We start from the raw sequence: 18,101 nt of genomic DNA on the forward strand, positions 1-18,101 counted from the left end.
GCCTCCCAACTGCTGGGATTACAGATGTATGCCACCACACACCCAGGACTTTTTATATGTTCTTAACAACTCATAAAATGTTCAATGGAAGAGGCAAGGCTCAGCTAAAGATGCAGAAATTCCTACATACAAACTAAATTACTATAAACTCAAGGGCATGTGTGACTATAACATACATAATGTTTTATTTCTTGGGTTTTAAAATGGTCAAGGAATCAAAAAACAAACAATCCTGACAAAGACCTTAAAATGCCTGTGGGGTGTGTGTGTGTGTGTATGTGTGTGTGTATGCATTTATGTATAAATATACTCCTACCTCATCACATACACACACACAAGCACACACACATACATACTGTGAACAATCAAACTGCTCACTGAACAAAATCAATTCTGTGTAGAGAACAAGGATATACAAGCATATACAACAACAAAGTATATACATCTCAGCATTTGGCCTAGTACACCGGCCCTCAAACATTTTTCCATCACACAGAGAATGTTACATACCATGTGTAAAACTCCCATGGGTGTGGCATATTTTGATAAATTTCTACGGGGAAATAAATTACTCTGAAACATTGAAATTCCCACCATGAAGGGCAGTTCAACAATAAAACTATTGGCGATGGCCACAGCTTAGGTAAAACAAAACTGTAGCTTATCAGCTCCACACTTTACTGTCACTTCTTTTGCACCAACTGTGGAAAATATATTAGAATATAAGCACATGGCAATGTCATTATGCCATTTATTCATAATAATGAATCAATTATGAATTAATGTAAAAAAAATAGTCATTAACTTTGATATTTTTACAATTGACCAGGAGGAAGCTACTGGCAGCATAATTTACAACTGATTGTAAAACAGGAGTCCCTGATAGAGCAATGTGGGAAAATCACAGTTCAGGAGCCAAACCCAGCCTACTTCCTGTTTTTGTTCAGCCTGCAAGGTAAGGATGGGCATTTTTAAGTAGCTATTAAAAATCAAAAGAGCCAGGGATTTAGCTCAGTGGCACAGCGCTTGCCTTGCAAGCACAAGGTCCTGAGTTCGATCCCTGGTACTGCCAAAAGTAAAAATAAAAATAAAAAGAACATTTCTGATATATGAGAATTGTGTGAAATTCAAATTCAGTGTCAATTAGGTTTTACTGGAATACAGCCATGCTCATTCATTTATGTACTGTCGGCAGCACAGTGGAACACGTGAGAGACACAGGGCACAAAGCCAAAAATATTTACAATCTGGCTCTTCACAGAGAAAGTTTACCAACCCCTGGGTTGTAACTACAGCTAAGAATGACACACGACTTCAGTGGTAACTTCTCTGAAGACAAAATCCTGAATATAAACAGTAAACTTAATGAAAGAAATAGTAGTAAGTACCATCTGGGGTAGAATCCATCCCTGACATGCCCAAACTTTCTCATTTTTTTAATGACAAACACCAGCCCAGATAATTAAATATACCCCTACATTTTGCCTGAAATCGTATCTATAAATTTGTCTTCAAGACTACAATGGAGTAATAAAAGGGCACTGGGTTCCAAGTTAGAAGATGAACCAAAATTTTAGGCGAGTCACTTTTTAACTGAGATAAATACATTCTTCCAGTTTTTCCCAATCTGTATATTATTTTTAAAAATCTGACTAAAAGCACTAAAACGATTGATAAAATAATTAAAATGTTTTAAAAGAAAAGAAAATTGGTAGAAAGTAAAATATGTTCCTTTCCCCAAATATAAATATAAAAAGTCCTCCTACTCACTGTAAATTGCTAAAGGGGGAAAATGGTAAGCAACTAATTTGAATAAGAGTAGTAGGGTCCATTTAATAAAAATTTTCATGAATTTTCATAAAGGTGCACGAATGTGTAGGAAATCATGTCACCTCCTAGGGCTTTGCAGCCCCCTTGTAAAAAAAGTGCACTGGATTTATTAAACATTCTCTAAATTCCTCACCAGCCCCGATAACTTATATCAAATGACTAGCCTCATTTTATTCATCTGTAAATTTGTATTACTAGAAATTCCCTATGGCTATGAGAATTAAATGAACTGATCCACATGAAGTTGCTTAGAACAGCACTAAACACATTTGGCTAGCATCATTATTATTATTCCATTCACACATTTTACAAAAACACTGGTACAGCAATTCCCCTGTGACAAGTATTATACTAGAAAATGGGAATACAGAGGTAAAGTAAAAGTTTTTTTCTGTTAGGTAAGAATGAATGAAGTCAAACTCCATAGAGTTTTACCTTCAGCATGCCTATGAATTGAAGGTTCTTTGAGGTGATGGTCAAACGTTATTCTATATCCCTACCCGAAGAATTATTATGCCTGAACAAATATTATTATTTTTAAAATATCAACTAAGGCCCCCTGTAGGGCAAAATAGCATTGTTACTAATGATTTTCTATTTATGTTTCAAAAGACAAAGTTTAGTGTTTGCTAAAAGAATAGTTTATGGTTTGATCACAGGTGGGTGGAAGAATATAAAAATGTTGGCCAGTCTGATAACTTATATGAAACACAGGCCTTCTGAGACAAATTTGCCGTAACAATATATATATATATATATATATTCATATATTTCATATATTTACCTATTTCACAAATATCCGCTGAGTACCTATTATGGAGTAGGCCTGCTACAAAGATGAGTAACAAGAAAGGGTCCCTGCATTAAGGAGTTAGCAGGAATAACAAAGGCAGCAATTATTATGAAATATGATGAGTATTATGATGAGGAATCCCAGTAACCTATAGGAGCACTGGGCAGAGACCCAAACCTTACTAGTCCAGGAGACTGGAAGAAAAAGTAAGCTGTGACCTGAAAGATGAGAAATAATTTATCATACACAGAAGGCAGAGAATGTCTGAACACATGGAATTCGTGAGAGTTGAGAGAGAGCAGGTCTGGGGCTAGGGTGTAGCTCAGTAAAACATCTTCCTGGCATGTCCACGCACAAGGCCCTGGGTTCCATGCCCACCGCTGGCAAAAGAAAAAAATGCAAAATCTGTAGAATTAAGAGCCCTTCAGTCTTGCTGGGACATAGCAATGGGGAGGAAGGAACGATATTGGAGCTTAGCAAATGGTTAGCATTTTACTAAGTTTAGTGACAAGTCTAAGCATAAATATGCAAAACTGGTAATCAAAGTACAAACAGTTAGTGAAATAAATAGCTTGCCTTGAAATATAAGCAGAAGGAAATTTCCCTCCTCGTTACTAACTGAAGCCTCTCTTTTGTCTTAACCCAGTTATAGCTCAAATATTATACACATGAGAGTAAAATATAAAAATATGTGCTTTCTTATTTGTAATGTGGGTGCCTGCATACTCAATAACCTCACTCCTAACCAGTCACTGCGAAGGTGCTACACAGGCCATGCTCAGCCACGACAGAGGGCTTAGCGAAGAGGCAGTGGCAGTCAAAGCAGAGTTGGGGACTTGAATCTTGGGTCTGTAACCCTCCCCAGTTCCATATCATTTCATCGCTCCACATCTGCAATGAGAAGTACATCTCCAACATCTCGTGGAAAGACATGGTGACCACGCAGTGTCACACAACATAACAGTTTTCCTTATTTGGTTCAGGTCCAGAAGAATGTGAAAGCTTTCCCCACAGTCAGACTTTCACCTCTGACACGAATCTGGAAGATGGCTTTTAAAAATCACAGGCTCCAGTGTTGCTCAATCACAAAGTTGGAGCCAGCAACAGGGCCATGTCAGAGAACTCTAGAATATTGCAATGGAAATGTCTCAGCAGCGTAGCTGTGCTCAGAGAAACCTTTCCTCTAAGTAGGCCTTTAGCACAGACATTTGGGACAAAGGAATATTTGGATTCATTTGTAAAAAGGAAACACACTACATCTAGGCATCACTATAAATTACACTGGCTGCCAGTCTATAAGTTACAAGCCTAAACAGGTTGAATTAATACTCCAGGTGAATTTACTTTATAGGAGAATTTTCTAATTTAATTTAATTTAATTTTCTAATTTAAAAACAAATCTATCTCATGTTAAATGTTTTGCTTCAAATCTCTACAATCTCCCAAATGTCGATGTACTATTAAAATACCTTAAATTTTTGTTAAGATAATTTGTCCATTCCAACACATACTAAATGTATGCTGACTTTGACAACAGAATTGTCTATAATCATAAATGAGTACCTTAGTTTATAAAATACAGTGGTAGAAGAGCCTAGATTCTAACTGCTAAGAATTCCCATAGTTTCATCACTAAAATCATTTTACATCCTCAGGAACGCACACAATTCTGTTTGTAACTTTCCCAAACAGCAGTACAAAAATATCTTCTCATAACTATGCACTAATTTAGGAGAATTGTAAAAGAAATACAGACCATTTTCACATCAGTGCACTCTCTCCTGTTTTCCCCATCAACTGTGTAAACATCCCAGCACTGATGCTGTATAGGAATTTGCTGTAGGCTGCCTGTGAACTTCCGACTTTCAGTAAAGTTCTCCCTAGTAACACTCAAGGTAACTACCTTGGGCTGCAGCACTTAACACTAAAGACCATTCAGAGACTTGATTTCTGCTCCTAGCTCTTTCTCTACCTTGCTATGTGTCATGTGACCAAGTGGCTAAGGCTACACAACATATAAAAAGTCATTAAAAGGCAGCCTTTCCAAATTTGAAATCCTATAAGGAAGATGGTACTCATAATTTTATCAAACCAACACAGAGTATTGTGAAGCTCAAATAAAAAAAAAACATATCTGAAAGTGCTTACAAAAGTTTTAAGTAGTTTCCAAAATTAGGACCATTATTAAACAATCCTCTTTAACTAGAAAGGAAGCTTGTTCTTTCTTTTGAAAAGCTAAAATCATGAGTTGTTTTTAAGTCACACAAGCTAAATTTACACTGGTTATTCTAGGAAAATATATTTATACTAAAGGTATTCTGATCCATGTAATCTGTTGACCTTGAAGCTGTGGTTAAGGAGTTCCCATCAATAAATAGAAGGTCAGGGCAACAATGAGAAGCAAGCAAAACGGAGATGAGAAGGTTTGATAGGCAGCGGACGGCATAAAAATGTCTTCATACTTGTAAATACTGACGACGCGTTCAGAAGCTGGTGGAGAGTCTATATCATGTCTGGTGATAGAGCCTTTAAGGAAGCAAAATAGAACAGGAGAGGGCAGTTGGAAAAAGTACAGATTTAAAATGGTATATAGGCAAACAACAGAAAAACTAAAGAAAAGTTTGTAGTGATAAATACATCCACAGTGATTACAAAGATCTGGAATCAGGTATTAGAGTTATCCTAATTCTCTGTAAGTGTGTATATAATGAAGAACACTGAAATTAGCTAAATTCGTCCAAACAGACTTGTTTTCATTAATGGGCAACCCCACCTAACATCAGTACACTATCTGTCTCTCCATGGTACCTTAGTTTTAAGACTGCTACTTAGATGGGGTTGTAAAAATTCCTATTTGTAATGTTTTTAGTGAGTTTCATCTTCTGAACACCACATGGATAAAGTACATTTTATTTCAAACAGCAAAGGCTACATATTTTTGCTACTCAAATCTATCTTTTGTATATGTAGCATCAGCAACTCCTGATGACATCAGCACCTTCCTTATAGATGGAAGCCTCTTTCATTGTCAGTAAGACATAAAGAAGTAGCCTGTCCAGGCAGACCAGAGAAGGTATGTGTCCATATGTCTGTCTGGTGGAATGAGGTAGAATAATACAGGAAAGAGGATGACTATGAAACAAAACAAGTGTTTGGATGGGAAAGTTTTTTTTAAATCTGGTTACAAGTGGAAAGAGGAAAAGGCTGTGTGTAAAAGATGGTTGAGGGCTGGCAGTGCAGCTCAGTAGTAGAGGCTTGCCTACCATATATGAGGCCCTGGGTTTGATCCCACCACCAATGTCAAAGAAAGAAAGAAAGAAAGAGGGCCAGGTATGTTGGCACACGCCTATAATCCCAGCACTTGGGAGGCTGAGGCAGGAGGATCGCTGTGAGTTCAAAACCAGCCTGGGCTACATAGTGAGTTCCAGGTCAGTCTCAACTACATAGTGAGACCTTGTCTCAAAAAACCAAAAAAGGCAGGAGGATCGGTGAGTTCAAAACCAGCCTGGGCTACATAGTGAGTTCCAGGTCAGTCTCAACTACATAGTGAGACCTTGTCTCAAAAAACCAAAACAAAAACAAAAAAACAAACAAACAAAAAGAAAGAAAGAAAGAGAGAGAGAGAGAATAAAGAAATAAAAGGTAGTTAATAAACTGGGCACGGTAGCATGTACCTGTAGTCCTGGGTACTGGGGAAGGTAAGGCAAGAGGATCACTTGAGCACAGGAGTTTGAGGCCAGTTATGAGCAACCTAGATAGCTCAATCCCATTTCTTTAAAAGGATGTATAATAAACCAAAGCTTAAAACGAGTGCCTGGCCTTCTGAATAGCCACAGGAAACTTGAATGAAGGAAACTAAGGCTTATGTATTCAGTGTAAAGGTCTTACGGCTAGGGATCAGAGTAGGTTGTGCGCGTGTGTTACTTAAAATTGAATCCTGGGCCTTCACACGGAGCTACATCCCCAGCCCTTTTTATATTTTGTTTTGATACAGGGTCTCAGTAAGTTGCTCAGGCTGTGCTCGAGCTTGCAATCCTCTTGCCTGGGTTTCCCAGAGAGAGATTACAAGCGTGTGCCACCATGCCTGGCTACAGCAGGGGGTTTTAAGAATGATTTCTGGTGGAAAAGCCCTGCCGAACTTCCCATGTAGTCACAGCTCCTCAGCTAGCTCGAGTTAGCACAAATGCCTCGGGCTTCTTCTCTCCCAAAGGTCCTCTCACTTCTCCAACCACACCTCTCCTCTCTGGTCACCAATGTGAGCTCCTAGACCTAACCACACACCTCCAGTGCATGCCCTCTGAGAGAACCCAATCCGTAACAATTCTGAGCCTGAACTCAAAGTTCATCCCCTCAAAGAGACCTTTAGAGAATGGTTAAGATTTAACCAACAGAGGGGAGGCAGAAGGGTACTCAGGAAACAAGACAAAAGCAAGCCTGTATCCTGGGTGGGAATGCATCTGTTGTGCTTGGAAATAGTGAGGAGAAAACAGAAGTCCTATTAAAACTTATCAGAGAAAGCCAGATATAACTGAAGAGGACTTTGAACATGAGGATGGGGTGCCATATACATAAGAAGATGACCTCCTGAAATACAGTTGTCTACTTATCAGCGAGTTTACCTTTTATGGTTTCACTTTCCCACAGTCAATCAGAGTCCAAAAATACAGTACCGTGCAATAAGATTGTGAGAGAAAGAAAACGAGAGATCACACTTATATTAATTAACTCATTGTATCATTATTGTTGTTCTATTTTTAGTTATTGTTGTCAATTTCTTATTTAAAAAACAGTGTATATATAGGGTTTCAACATCTGTTGAGGCTTAGAACACATTCCCTGCAGATACCCGAGGGCCTCTGTATAGCACTTTCTAAGCTGTAAGGCAATTTCAAATATTTGTTTTCACTTAACCCTTTCAATAATCTCATGAAATAGATACTATTATTATCCCACTTTAAACATAAGGAAATAAAATTCAGATTTTAGATAGCAAGCTGAATATCATATAGCTACCAAGGGCAAGAACCAATACTCAAACTGATTTTAAAGATTCCAATTTCCAGCAATTGACTGAGTTCATTTCTCTAGGCTAAGATTTAATTTATTTCCCAGGATATTGAAAGTACTTGAAGGTATCTTTGCAGATCCATTGAGAAATAAGTAAATGGGAAAAAATGTTCAGAATCTGGAGGCATCCATTGTGCAATCTCCACAGCAATCAATGAAAACAAATTGAACAAAAAAGCAAACAAACAAGACCCTGAGATCAGATGATGCAACAAAGAGTTGCTAAGCACACAGTAAAGAAAGATGCAATTAGCAGGAAGCAAGATGAGTTTCTTGGATAGACTGCAAACAAAACTCTCTTCTTGGTCAGGCTACCCTGCTGATCAACAAGGAAGAATGCTCAGCACAGAATCTCACGTCCATCCCCACCCCAGGCCTGCAGAAGACTGTATTTTAACAACACAGCCAGGGAAACTCTCATGCATATTAATCACTGAGGAGTAATGGGGGAGACTTATAGAATAATTTGGACTCATGACCACCAGAATAGTCCTAAAGTAAGTACTAATAACATGCTCGCTGTCAAGCTCAAGAGAAACTTTTCTCTGTTCAGTTTTGTTTTTGTTTTTTGGAGGATGGGGTTAAGGGTATTCACTGACTTTGGCATCAGACAGACAGGACTGAATTTCAGTTCTTCACTTAATTAGTTGAATGGCTTTGAGCAAGTTTCTTAGTTTCGCTAAGATGAAGAAAATAATATCTAGACCTCTGCAGGTTGTGGTGAGGGGTAAATAGAAACATTGTGAGAATTAAATGACCCATACCCCTCACAGCAGACACATGACCTGTTTCATCAAGCACATAACTCACCATGTGCTGTCTCATAATGCTCTAGCTTTGCACGTATGTGCTACTTGTCCTTGGGGATAAATTCATCATACCCTTCTGAAGGAAGGAGTCATAGCTCTTTTTTCTTTTATATTATTTAGAGTGCTTAAAGCTGTCTGGTCCTCACAGTGTAATGTCAATTAATAATAAAAGCAAGCACGGTGGTGGTGTCTTCTGTTCAATGCAGATGCCAAAATGCAAGCTTACCCTGAATGGCTGGACCCCAGGCAAACAGGTAATACCAACTCAAATGGAGATCGACAATTGTTTCATCTCTGGGAACATTCACAGGGCGTTTAAACCTGCAGGTGACACGATTGTTCTCGAAGACTCCTTCTTCATCTCTGGCAGGATTTCTCTGAATCTCCTTTGCCCACTGGCCTACGTTATAAAAGTGCTGTATGCGGACCCTGCCATTGTCATCATGGACACAGGCCATGACGTCATCACCACCCTAATATGGAAATAATTCAGAAGAAAAAAGTCAATTTGTCTTTTGCAAACTTTTCACTCAGAAGTACATGCACCATCACTTCTGTAATTTGAAATCCTACCACAAATTATTTTAGGGCTGGGGATGTATGTCACTGGTTGTCAGATAGTGTTCATTTGCGATATCCTTTATAATAAATGGGTGTTTACTTGAGTTCTATGAACCGCTCTAGTAAATTAATGAAATGCCAAGAGGGGTTTATGGGAACTCTAATTTATAGCCACTTGGTCAGAAACACAAGTCACAATTTAAGACTTGCAGTCGGTGGTTTAAAGTGAGTGCCAGTAGCTAGGCAGGTACAAGGTATGACCAAAAACATACAGTAAAATGTCTGCATTTAAAAATTTTTAAAATTATTATAGTAAAAGATATATTGATATTAAAATACCTCCAAATAGTCCCCCTTGCTTTGACCACATTAATATCACCATTCTTGTCACTTTCTGAAGCAGTTCTTGAAGTTCTCTTTTATGTGTGTTTTTTCATGGCTGCCTTGATGTCCTGAATTGATTCAAAACACTTAAGGCAATTACTTCGAATAAAAACATTACAGTACATCCTCATTCACCTTTTTTTAAACTAGATCTGACATCATACAACTTCCGGCTCTTCCTAAAAATCCAAATGACCATGAAAGATAAATGTCTTGAATTAATTCAGGACACCAGGGAAGCCATGACTGTGTAACTAAAGACACTCACTGAAGAGGATTTTCAGAACCTTCAGAAAGTGGCAAAAACAAGGGGATAAGTATGTTCAAAGCAAGGGGGAGGATTCTGAGTGGAATTAATGGCAATATATGTTTATAATAAACTTTTTAGAAAATTTAGTCACAATATGTTTTCAATCATACCTCATGCTTTTAGGGACACTCACTAAGGGGTGTGTGTGTGTGTGTGTGTGTGTGTGTGTGTGTGTGTGTAAGGGCTGCTGCCCCCCTAAATCATTAACATTCATTCAAAGTTGGTTTTTGTTTCACTTAAGGCACTCCAGAGGAACCTTCCAACCAGCCACTCTGACTTAATCTTTTTAGGTAACTTAGAGTATACGTTGCTAATTATAATACTATGTTCTCTGCCCAAAGGTGTTCCACTAGTCATTTTTTTTATAACATGTAATATATGAACCTGTCTCTACAAGATGGCAGGTCTTTCCTATCTGAATATGCAAAAGTTTCCCCAATAAAATCCCCTTGTATTCTTTGTTCAAGATTTGTGTAAGCTGCTGCCCCTTTAAATCATTAACATTCATTCAAAGTTGGTTTTTGTTTCACTTAAGGCACTCCAGAGGAACCTTCCAACCAGCCACTCTGACTTAATCTTTTTAGGTAACTTAGAGTATACGTTGCTAATTATAATACTATGTTCTCTGCCCAAAGGTGTTCCACTAGTCATTTTTTTTATAACATGTAATATATGAACCTGTCTCTACAAGATGGCAGGTCTTTCCTATCTGAATATGCAAAAGTTTCCCCAATAAAATCCCCTTGTATTCTTTGTTCAAGAAGACACCACTTTGAGGGTAATCCCTAGTGCTTTTTCCTTACTCGCTGCAAGTAATAAATCCTGGTTGTGCTTATCAGTTTTGTGCTCATGAAGGGGTAGACCGCTGCATTTGGATACACAGACAGACTGGCCCTTCACTTGTGGGATGTGATGCTATCAGATATGAACTGAATTACAGGACACCCAGTTGGGTGTCCAGTGGAGAAGTGCTTGATATGTAGCGAAGAACCAACACATATCTGGTCATAGACGTGCTCAGTGTTGAGTGTGTGAGTAGAGGGGAAAAATCGTTTTTTTCCGGGTCTCTTTACTTCTGCCGTGAAAAGAACATGTTTTGGTGGGGCATTTCAGACTGACAGAGAAAACCTGAATCCAAACCATGGACTGCCGCTGGTACACCTGGGCCGCACCTACAGTGAGCTGAGCCCAATCAATGCACACATGTATGAGTGAGCCAGAATACTGTAAATGCTTCATGCTTTTAGATATGCAGTCCTAGAGGTACTACAGCATTACTATGGACTCAGCTTAGGACTACAGCTCTGCAAGCCACCTTGTATTATGATAACCAATCTTTCCACTTAAACTAGATTGAGTATTTTATTTTATTATTTTATTTGTGATACTGGGGATTGAATCCAGGGTCTCAAACATGCTAAGCAAGTAATCTATGGATGAGCTACACTCCCAATGCTTTAAACAATTTTTATTTTATGGCAGGGTCTTGCTAAATTGCCCAGGCTGGCCTCAAACTTGGAATCATCCTGCCTCAGCCCCCTGAGTACCTGGGATTACAGGTGTGTGCTTTGAATCTTTAAAAACTTGCAGTAAGCGAGATGTAACTAATATAATCATTATATTGCTTTGATCAATTTGTTTGCTTCTAAAAACCTAAAAAAAAAGCATAGCAAACTAAAGAGAAAAGGCAGTTTCTGTCACGATTTACATCTTACCATTTTCTTGTCTGAAGAGAATCCAACTGCTACCCAGCCATCGGTGTCAGCACTCAGCTCAAATTCCACATCAGCCCCTATCATCCGGTAGCTAAGGAAGTAGTCACAGGTCTCTGCGTTACAGCCTGGTTTGCCATATCTAGAGGATACATCAGAAGAGACATTGGCACTTATATTTACAAAAGTACAGTAAGAGAGCATCTACTATGTATCAAATAGGATACTTGGGAATATTATTAAATAAATTAGGTCTCTGCTTCTTGGAATCTCAAAAACACAGTTTCACCCAGTTAGGGACCTTGGAGGTGATCTATTCTACTTCACATAAAAAATGAGGTGCAGGGCCAGGGATTTCACTCAGTGGTTCTGGCACCTGCCTCGCAAGTACAAGGGCCTGAGTTCGATCCCTGGTACAAAAAAAAAAAAAGAAGAAGAAGAATATAAAAAATGAGGTGCAAAGAAGAGAAAGAATTTGGCCCAGGTTGCATAGTGAAGTCCATGGCAGCAACGGCAGTAGCACCTGGGTCTTTAAACTCCCAATGTTCTCTGCATTTCATTAGAGTTTCTTAAACTTCAGTTGTAAATATAAGAAAAAGAACTTAAAGTGTCCATCTTCAAGACAAAATAGTTAACTCTGGGTGGAAGATTATTGACAATTTTCTAGCTGCCTGACAAAGCTCATGCATTTGGAGGGTCTCTGGGCAGATGGGACCTTGAGAGAAAGATAAAAATAGTAAGAGAGCCTCTGTAGGCATGAGTAGGGAAAGGGAGAAGAAAAGCATAGTCTGCTAGCTAAAGCTAGGAAGAAATATAGAATTGTAATTGCAAGGTCACATGAAATCGCTGCACAGGTACATCCGCTTCTCAGAAAGGTCCGGAGTAAAGAACAGAATATTATAAAGAAATCCAAACTCAGACTGGAAGGGGACTGGGGAATTTCATCATAAAGAGGGGATGAAACATGAGGTGATACTCGGGAAAGATTGTGCCTCCCCCAGTCTAGGCCCAATGAGGAATACAGGGAAAGGACCGTCTATGTGCTGGAGTTTAAAATGCTTGGTGCAACTGCTCTGCATGTGCCTGTCCTTCAGACACCCCAGCATGCAAGACTGACTGCATTAAAGCTTTGCTTTTGTGATCTTTCCTGCTTCTGAAGTCTACTCTTTGGGTTTGAATGAGTGAATGTATTTCTCACATTACTAAATTATCTCTGAATACCTTTAGAGGGAAAAATTCTTTGAATTAGTAATTTAAATTATCTTCACTAATTATATTTACATCAACTTACTTCCATATTTTCACAGTTAAAATATCAGAAATTCAAAAATTATATATAAATCAAATTAAAAACCATGGAACATTGAAATTCACAGCATTTATGTCATGGGTGATATGAGTTTACTGAAAGCACATTTCTGCATTGTATATGCAGAACGTCTGACGATATCACGCAGTCTTCCAAGTTGAGCACGTTCTAACTACCAACGACAGTGTGATGACTCAACCCTTCCACTCTTATCTGTACCAAATGAATATTTCATCTTGCAACGACTGAGTATAAATGCATCATTTATTTATAAATTTGCCTTTGTGCTCTTGGGCTACTCGGTACTAATACAAGATCAGACACCAAAACATACAGCAATATGAAACGGTTATCCAGACAGTTAGAATATTCATACACTGATCTTTTCAAAGAGCATCACTGAGATAAAAACACAAATTTGAATTTTCTTACAAAGGACCTGTGGACCCTTTAAGAACCAGCAAGCCCTAGTTTGAGAAACACTGTATTACACCATTGTCAGAAAGATAGACAGTTATAGCAATGGAGTGTAGCTCAGTGGTGAAGCACGTGTGTAGCATGCACTAGGCTCTGGATTCAATCTCTAGCACAAAAAAGAAAAACAAATTGTAGTAATAGGTGAGATAATCTAAACAGATGGCTGATAATGGAAGTTCCTACCGGAATTCAAGGGTGCTAAGTTTTGATGGAGGAGGAAGTAAAAAACAAGCTACATGCTAGCAGGGATACCCTATACAGCATGGAAGAGATGTAAGATGAAGAAAACCTGGAGCTAGAATGTTAAAAAAATGAAATGAACTAAGGAAAATTAAAAAGGGTAGGAAATGGGCCAGTAAACAAGTCATCTGAAGCCAGCAGATGACTAAAATTTCTTCTCATCTCAAAAACATCTCCCAATCACCACAATTATATATTGCTGACTATCTTCCTCAACTATAGTATCAGGTTTTAAAAAATTTCTTTGAAATAACCTTGTAACCCAAAGACTGCTCAAGGCCCTTGTATTCAATGTTTCCTGTGAGCAACAAACAACCAAACCAGGACCCTCAGAGTAGTAGCCATCAAAACCCTTACTCAGGGCAATCAATGCCCGCAGTGCTGTTTCCTGGCCATCATGTCTTGACTACCAATCATCGTGTAAGGCCTCACCAGGTCTGAACTAAGAAGCTAGCTACAGTAACACATGCTTAACAACTAGATAGCATTGCTTAGAAATCCACAAGTCATAACTGTTCATTTGAAAAGAAACGGGGTATTAGACATGTCTATCATCGTCTGTCTTGCCCATAGCCCCAGCTGAACAAGCACAGATATTCTGTGTCATGTGAATCTTCCTGACACGACCAGTTGGTGAGGAATGGTCAGTACCAATGGCACTGCAGCCAGAAATGGAGAACTAGAGAATGTCCCAGGGCCTCATGCATGCTTGAGCTAAAACACTGAGTAGCCATTAGAAAACTCCATAACCTTGCTGAAGTTACAAAGGGGCACAGGAACTGTATGCAATTTAAATACCACCTTAAGAAATAAACAGATTTCTTAGCTTTAAACTTATCCAACTTGTAGTTCTACCAACCTAAAGCATCCCTTAGTTTTTCCACAGTCTTCCACTTTGATTTTGGCAAAAGGATCCACAGGAGGAGCAGTAGGGAAAGGGTAACCTGGGCAGGAAGAATAAATAAGATTAGGAAATCTAGTAACAACTTTCCAATTAGATTAAAAAAAATACATGTTGCCTATTTTCTGTCGCATATGTCTAGCAATGTTTGGGGACACAAAAAAGGATTTTTAACTAAGCCAAATTCATTCCCTTCTTGAGGAACAGGCATGAGGCACACAGCTTTGGATTCAAACTTATGGAGATGTAGAAGTGGATACGCCCTCTTCTCATTTTACAGTTAAGGAATTGGAGACACTTAATGGAGCATAATTCCATGTAACCACTGTCCCTTAGTAGTTTTAAAATTAGTTTTAATGCAACATCCATGCTTTGAAGAAAAAAACTGACAATGATATATTTATGTCCTTGATAGTAGGTTTTTTTCCACTTCTATACATAATAGGATTTTCCATTCTCTTTCTTTGATCTGTCATTTTGCTTAAGCAGTAACAGTTTCATGTCTCTAACTTCCTTAAAGAGAGTTCTAACAGCCATGTGTGTTTCTTATGGGATTACTTACCACCATGATGCACCAAACCACTCACTGAAGAACAAGCTGCCTTATACCTCCAGTTTATAACAGAAATATTTTTTTCTCCTGGGTTGTTTAGCTTATGTACACAGGTACTATGTGTGTTCTCTGCCCAGCACAAAGTATGACACTGGACACTTCAATAAGTAAATGATCGTCAACTGATAAAATAAAATCAACCACAGACATTAGGTAATGTGAATAAACTTGAGAAAAGGAATTAGTTTTTTTCTCAATTATTTAAAGCCTTTTATGACTCATAATGCTGTTTTAAATAGAATTTTATTTTATAAGATTTATTATACTTTAGGGGTTGGGGATATAGCTCAATGGTAGAGCATGTACTTTGTAAGCTTAAGGCCCTGTGTTCAATTCCTAACACTGCAAAAAACAAAAACAGATGGAAAGAGAGAGAGAGAGAGAGAGAGAGAGAGAGAGAGAGAAGGAGGGGGAGAGAGGCAGTCTCTATGCTACATTTTGGTGGCACACATTTGGTGCACTCTGGATATATTCTCTCCACCCCCTTTGCTGTACCAAGGATCAAACTCCAAACTCCAGACTTCGGGCTTGCAAGGCATTGCCACTGAGCTAAATCCCCAGCCCTGGATATTCCATTTCTATGATGCTAGACCTTGAATACATGATCTGACTTTCACCTCCCCTAAGTAATTGGGTCACAAGCATTACTTCTTCTAGTTTAGTTTTGTGCTTATTTTGTGCTAAAGCCTACACTCATTTCAGTATTACTGAAATGCTTTGGGTGAGTTTTTGTTTTTCTCTCAATATTTATTGAGCAGCTATTCAATGCTACAAGCTCATGTTAAGCATCTTCATATATATTCTTTCTCTTATTTCTCACCACAGTCCCGAGGCCATTTTTTTCTCAGAATATTTATCTAGGAATGCATGACTATGTATCATGTACTTAGACACTGTAGGTGACTGACAAACACAACCTCTTCTAATGTGGCTTCTGACTTTCTCTAAATAGGAAAAAACTGACAATGATACACTTTTATGTACTTGATAGTAGGTTTTTCTTCATTTAGATACATTATAGGATTTTTCCATTCCATTTTTGAAGTCACAAAGGGACATAGGCTCCTGATTAGCATAACCTGCATGCAATTTAAACATTATCTTGAAAAGTAAGCATATTTCAAACAGATCTTCACTGTTTCCTACCTTCTAGATTGACACAATGGTATATGCTAGGTTTCCAGCTCCATAAACACCAGTTATTATTACCACTGTATTACTATTACTATTAATTTTTATAAAGTAGAGTAAGAACTAATAACCACTGGGCAAGAAAAACAGGTTTCTAGACTCCAAATAAAAGCAAGTTTTGGAATCAAGCTCACGTAAATGCTCTGAGCTAATTTATTAGTGTTGGCAAATAGCTTCTCTAGCACTAATGTTCCATCATCTGGTGTGTTTCTGAAACTCGGAATGAGAACTTGTATTCTGTTAAACGCATCTGTGCGTCCCTTGAATCGCTTTTTCCCCCCCAGGGCCGGAGGTCGAACTTTGGGCCTCCAGCATGCTGGACAGGAGTGTCTCTGTCACTCAAAAGCCCCTTGAATCACACCTGAGTGCGCAGAGATGAGATGACTGGGAATGGGAGGGAAGTGGTCACCAGAAAGACCCATCATGTAATTAGAGGTTTAAGGCTCGGAGCCAGTCCTACCTCAAGGGAAGAAAGGGAGGTGGGAGATCGAGTTCAGTCACATGGCCCATGACTAAATCAAATCATGCCTCCAGAACAAAACCCTGAGGAAAGCTCTGGGTACTGAAGCTGAGCTGATATGTCGGGAGGGTGACGTGATGATTCCACGAGAGGGCATGGAGGGCCGGGGATTGAGCTCAGTGGTTCTGCTGCCTGCCTGGCAAGCACAAGGACCCAAATTTGATCCCAGAGAGAGAAAGAGAGAGTGAGAGTGAGAGAGAGAGAGAGAGAGACAGATTTTCTCTTCACTAGCTGGTCTGGAGCTGTATTCTAAATGTCAACACTACAATTATAACCATGGTGCTTTCCTAAGTTCCGCAAGTCATTCTAGCAAATAATGGGATGGGGGTGGGAGGAAGCCTCTGCACTTATAGTTGGTTGTTCTGAAGTGTGGAGAGTTTTGCTGTAGCCCAGGACCTTTAACTCGTGAAGTTTGCACCACCTCTGGGTCTTCAGTGCCAGAAATAAACTGCAGAACACTAGTAGAATTTGGTATTAGAATAAAGCGGAGCAATTATTCCCAAAATTAAATGATCCCCCAACATTTGGTATAAAATACATTTGCACTAGGTGTCAGTGTCTATGTTCTTGTCTACTGGCTACAACCCAGCCTTCCAGAGGCTGAGCACTTGCAAACCCTCCTCCTTTGCCAGCTGCTGAGGCAGTGCCAATAGAAGGCATTCAAAGGAGGCAGGAGAAGCCAAGGAAGACTTCCTGTCAGATTGCTCTGTGTGTGTGTATGTGTGTGTGTGTGTGTGTGTGTGTGTATACATATATACATATATATAAGGATTTTTTTTTTTTTTTTTTTTTTTTTTAAACCAGGGATTGAACTGAGGGCCTTGTGCTTGCGAGGTAGGCAGCAGAACCACTGAGCAAAATCCCTGGCTAGCTGTTCCAATATTTAAATCCTCAGTAACACTGCTTCATCCTTACAGTGGCAGTTGGTTTGAGTCCCCAGCTTTTTGCAAGACTCCCAGAACTAGCCTCATCCTGCTGCTCCAAGGGGCCAGGAGCTGGGCAGAACCCCATTCTCAAACAGCAGTCAAAACTATTCAAACAGGAGGTCCCCTGCCCATCAGGTTCTTCTAACCCAAGGCCTTTTACTTTGCAACTCCATCCCCATTTTTGTTTCTTTAGTCCCTCAATTTCTTCCTAGAAAATTCATTGGGCTGCTCATCCTGTTTAAAAAGCTAGTATAATTTCTGTCTTTCTAACTAGAACTTGACCAATAGACTAAATGGATCAATCTTCAAATATACATACAATGTATTTTCCAGGTCTGTAGTTTATTAGCAGGTATCATTTTGAATGCTATTCAATATTTGTTATTCTGTTTCATACATGCTACACATTCCTAGTGGTAAATTACTTCAAAAATGCTTTTTTTTTTTTTTTTTTTTTT

At 38.9% G+C, this 18,101-nt stretch overlaps 1 protein-coding gene across 1 annotated transcript in view; it reads right to left on the minus strand.

Annotated features, from left to right (window-relative positions):
- Positions 1-1,691: 1,691 nt before the first annotated feature.
- Positions 1,692-18,101, minus strand: part of Frrs1l (ferric chelate reductase 1 like) — a 24,263-nt gene continuing 7,853 nt past the window's right edge. Inside the window, exons 3-6 of the mRNA XM_010639458.2 lie at positions 14,352-14,436; positions 11,470-11,608; positions 8,726-8,972; positions 1,692-5,149 (exon numbers count right to left, since the gene is read on the minus strand). Coding sequence (XP_010637760.1) covers positions 4,977-5,149; positions 8,726-8,972; positions 11,470-11,608; positions 14,352-14,436 — 644 coding nt within the window. The 3' untranslated portion in view covers positions 1,692-4,976. The remainder of the gene's footprint in view (positions 5,150-8,725; positions 8,973-11,469; positions 11,609-14,351; positions 14,437-18,101) is intronic.

This window comes from Fukomys damarensis, unplaced genomic scaffold (genome assembly GCF_012274545.1).
Source record: "Fukomys damarensis isolate Sample0158 unplaced genomic scaffold, DMR_v1.0_HiC HiC_scaffold_36, whole genome shotgun sequence".
NCBI lineage: Eukaryota > Metazoa > Chordata > Mammalia > Rodentia > Bathyergidae > Fukomys > Fukomys damarensis.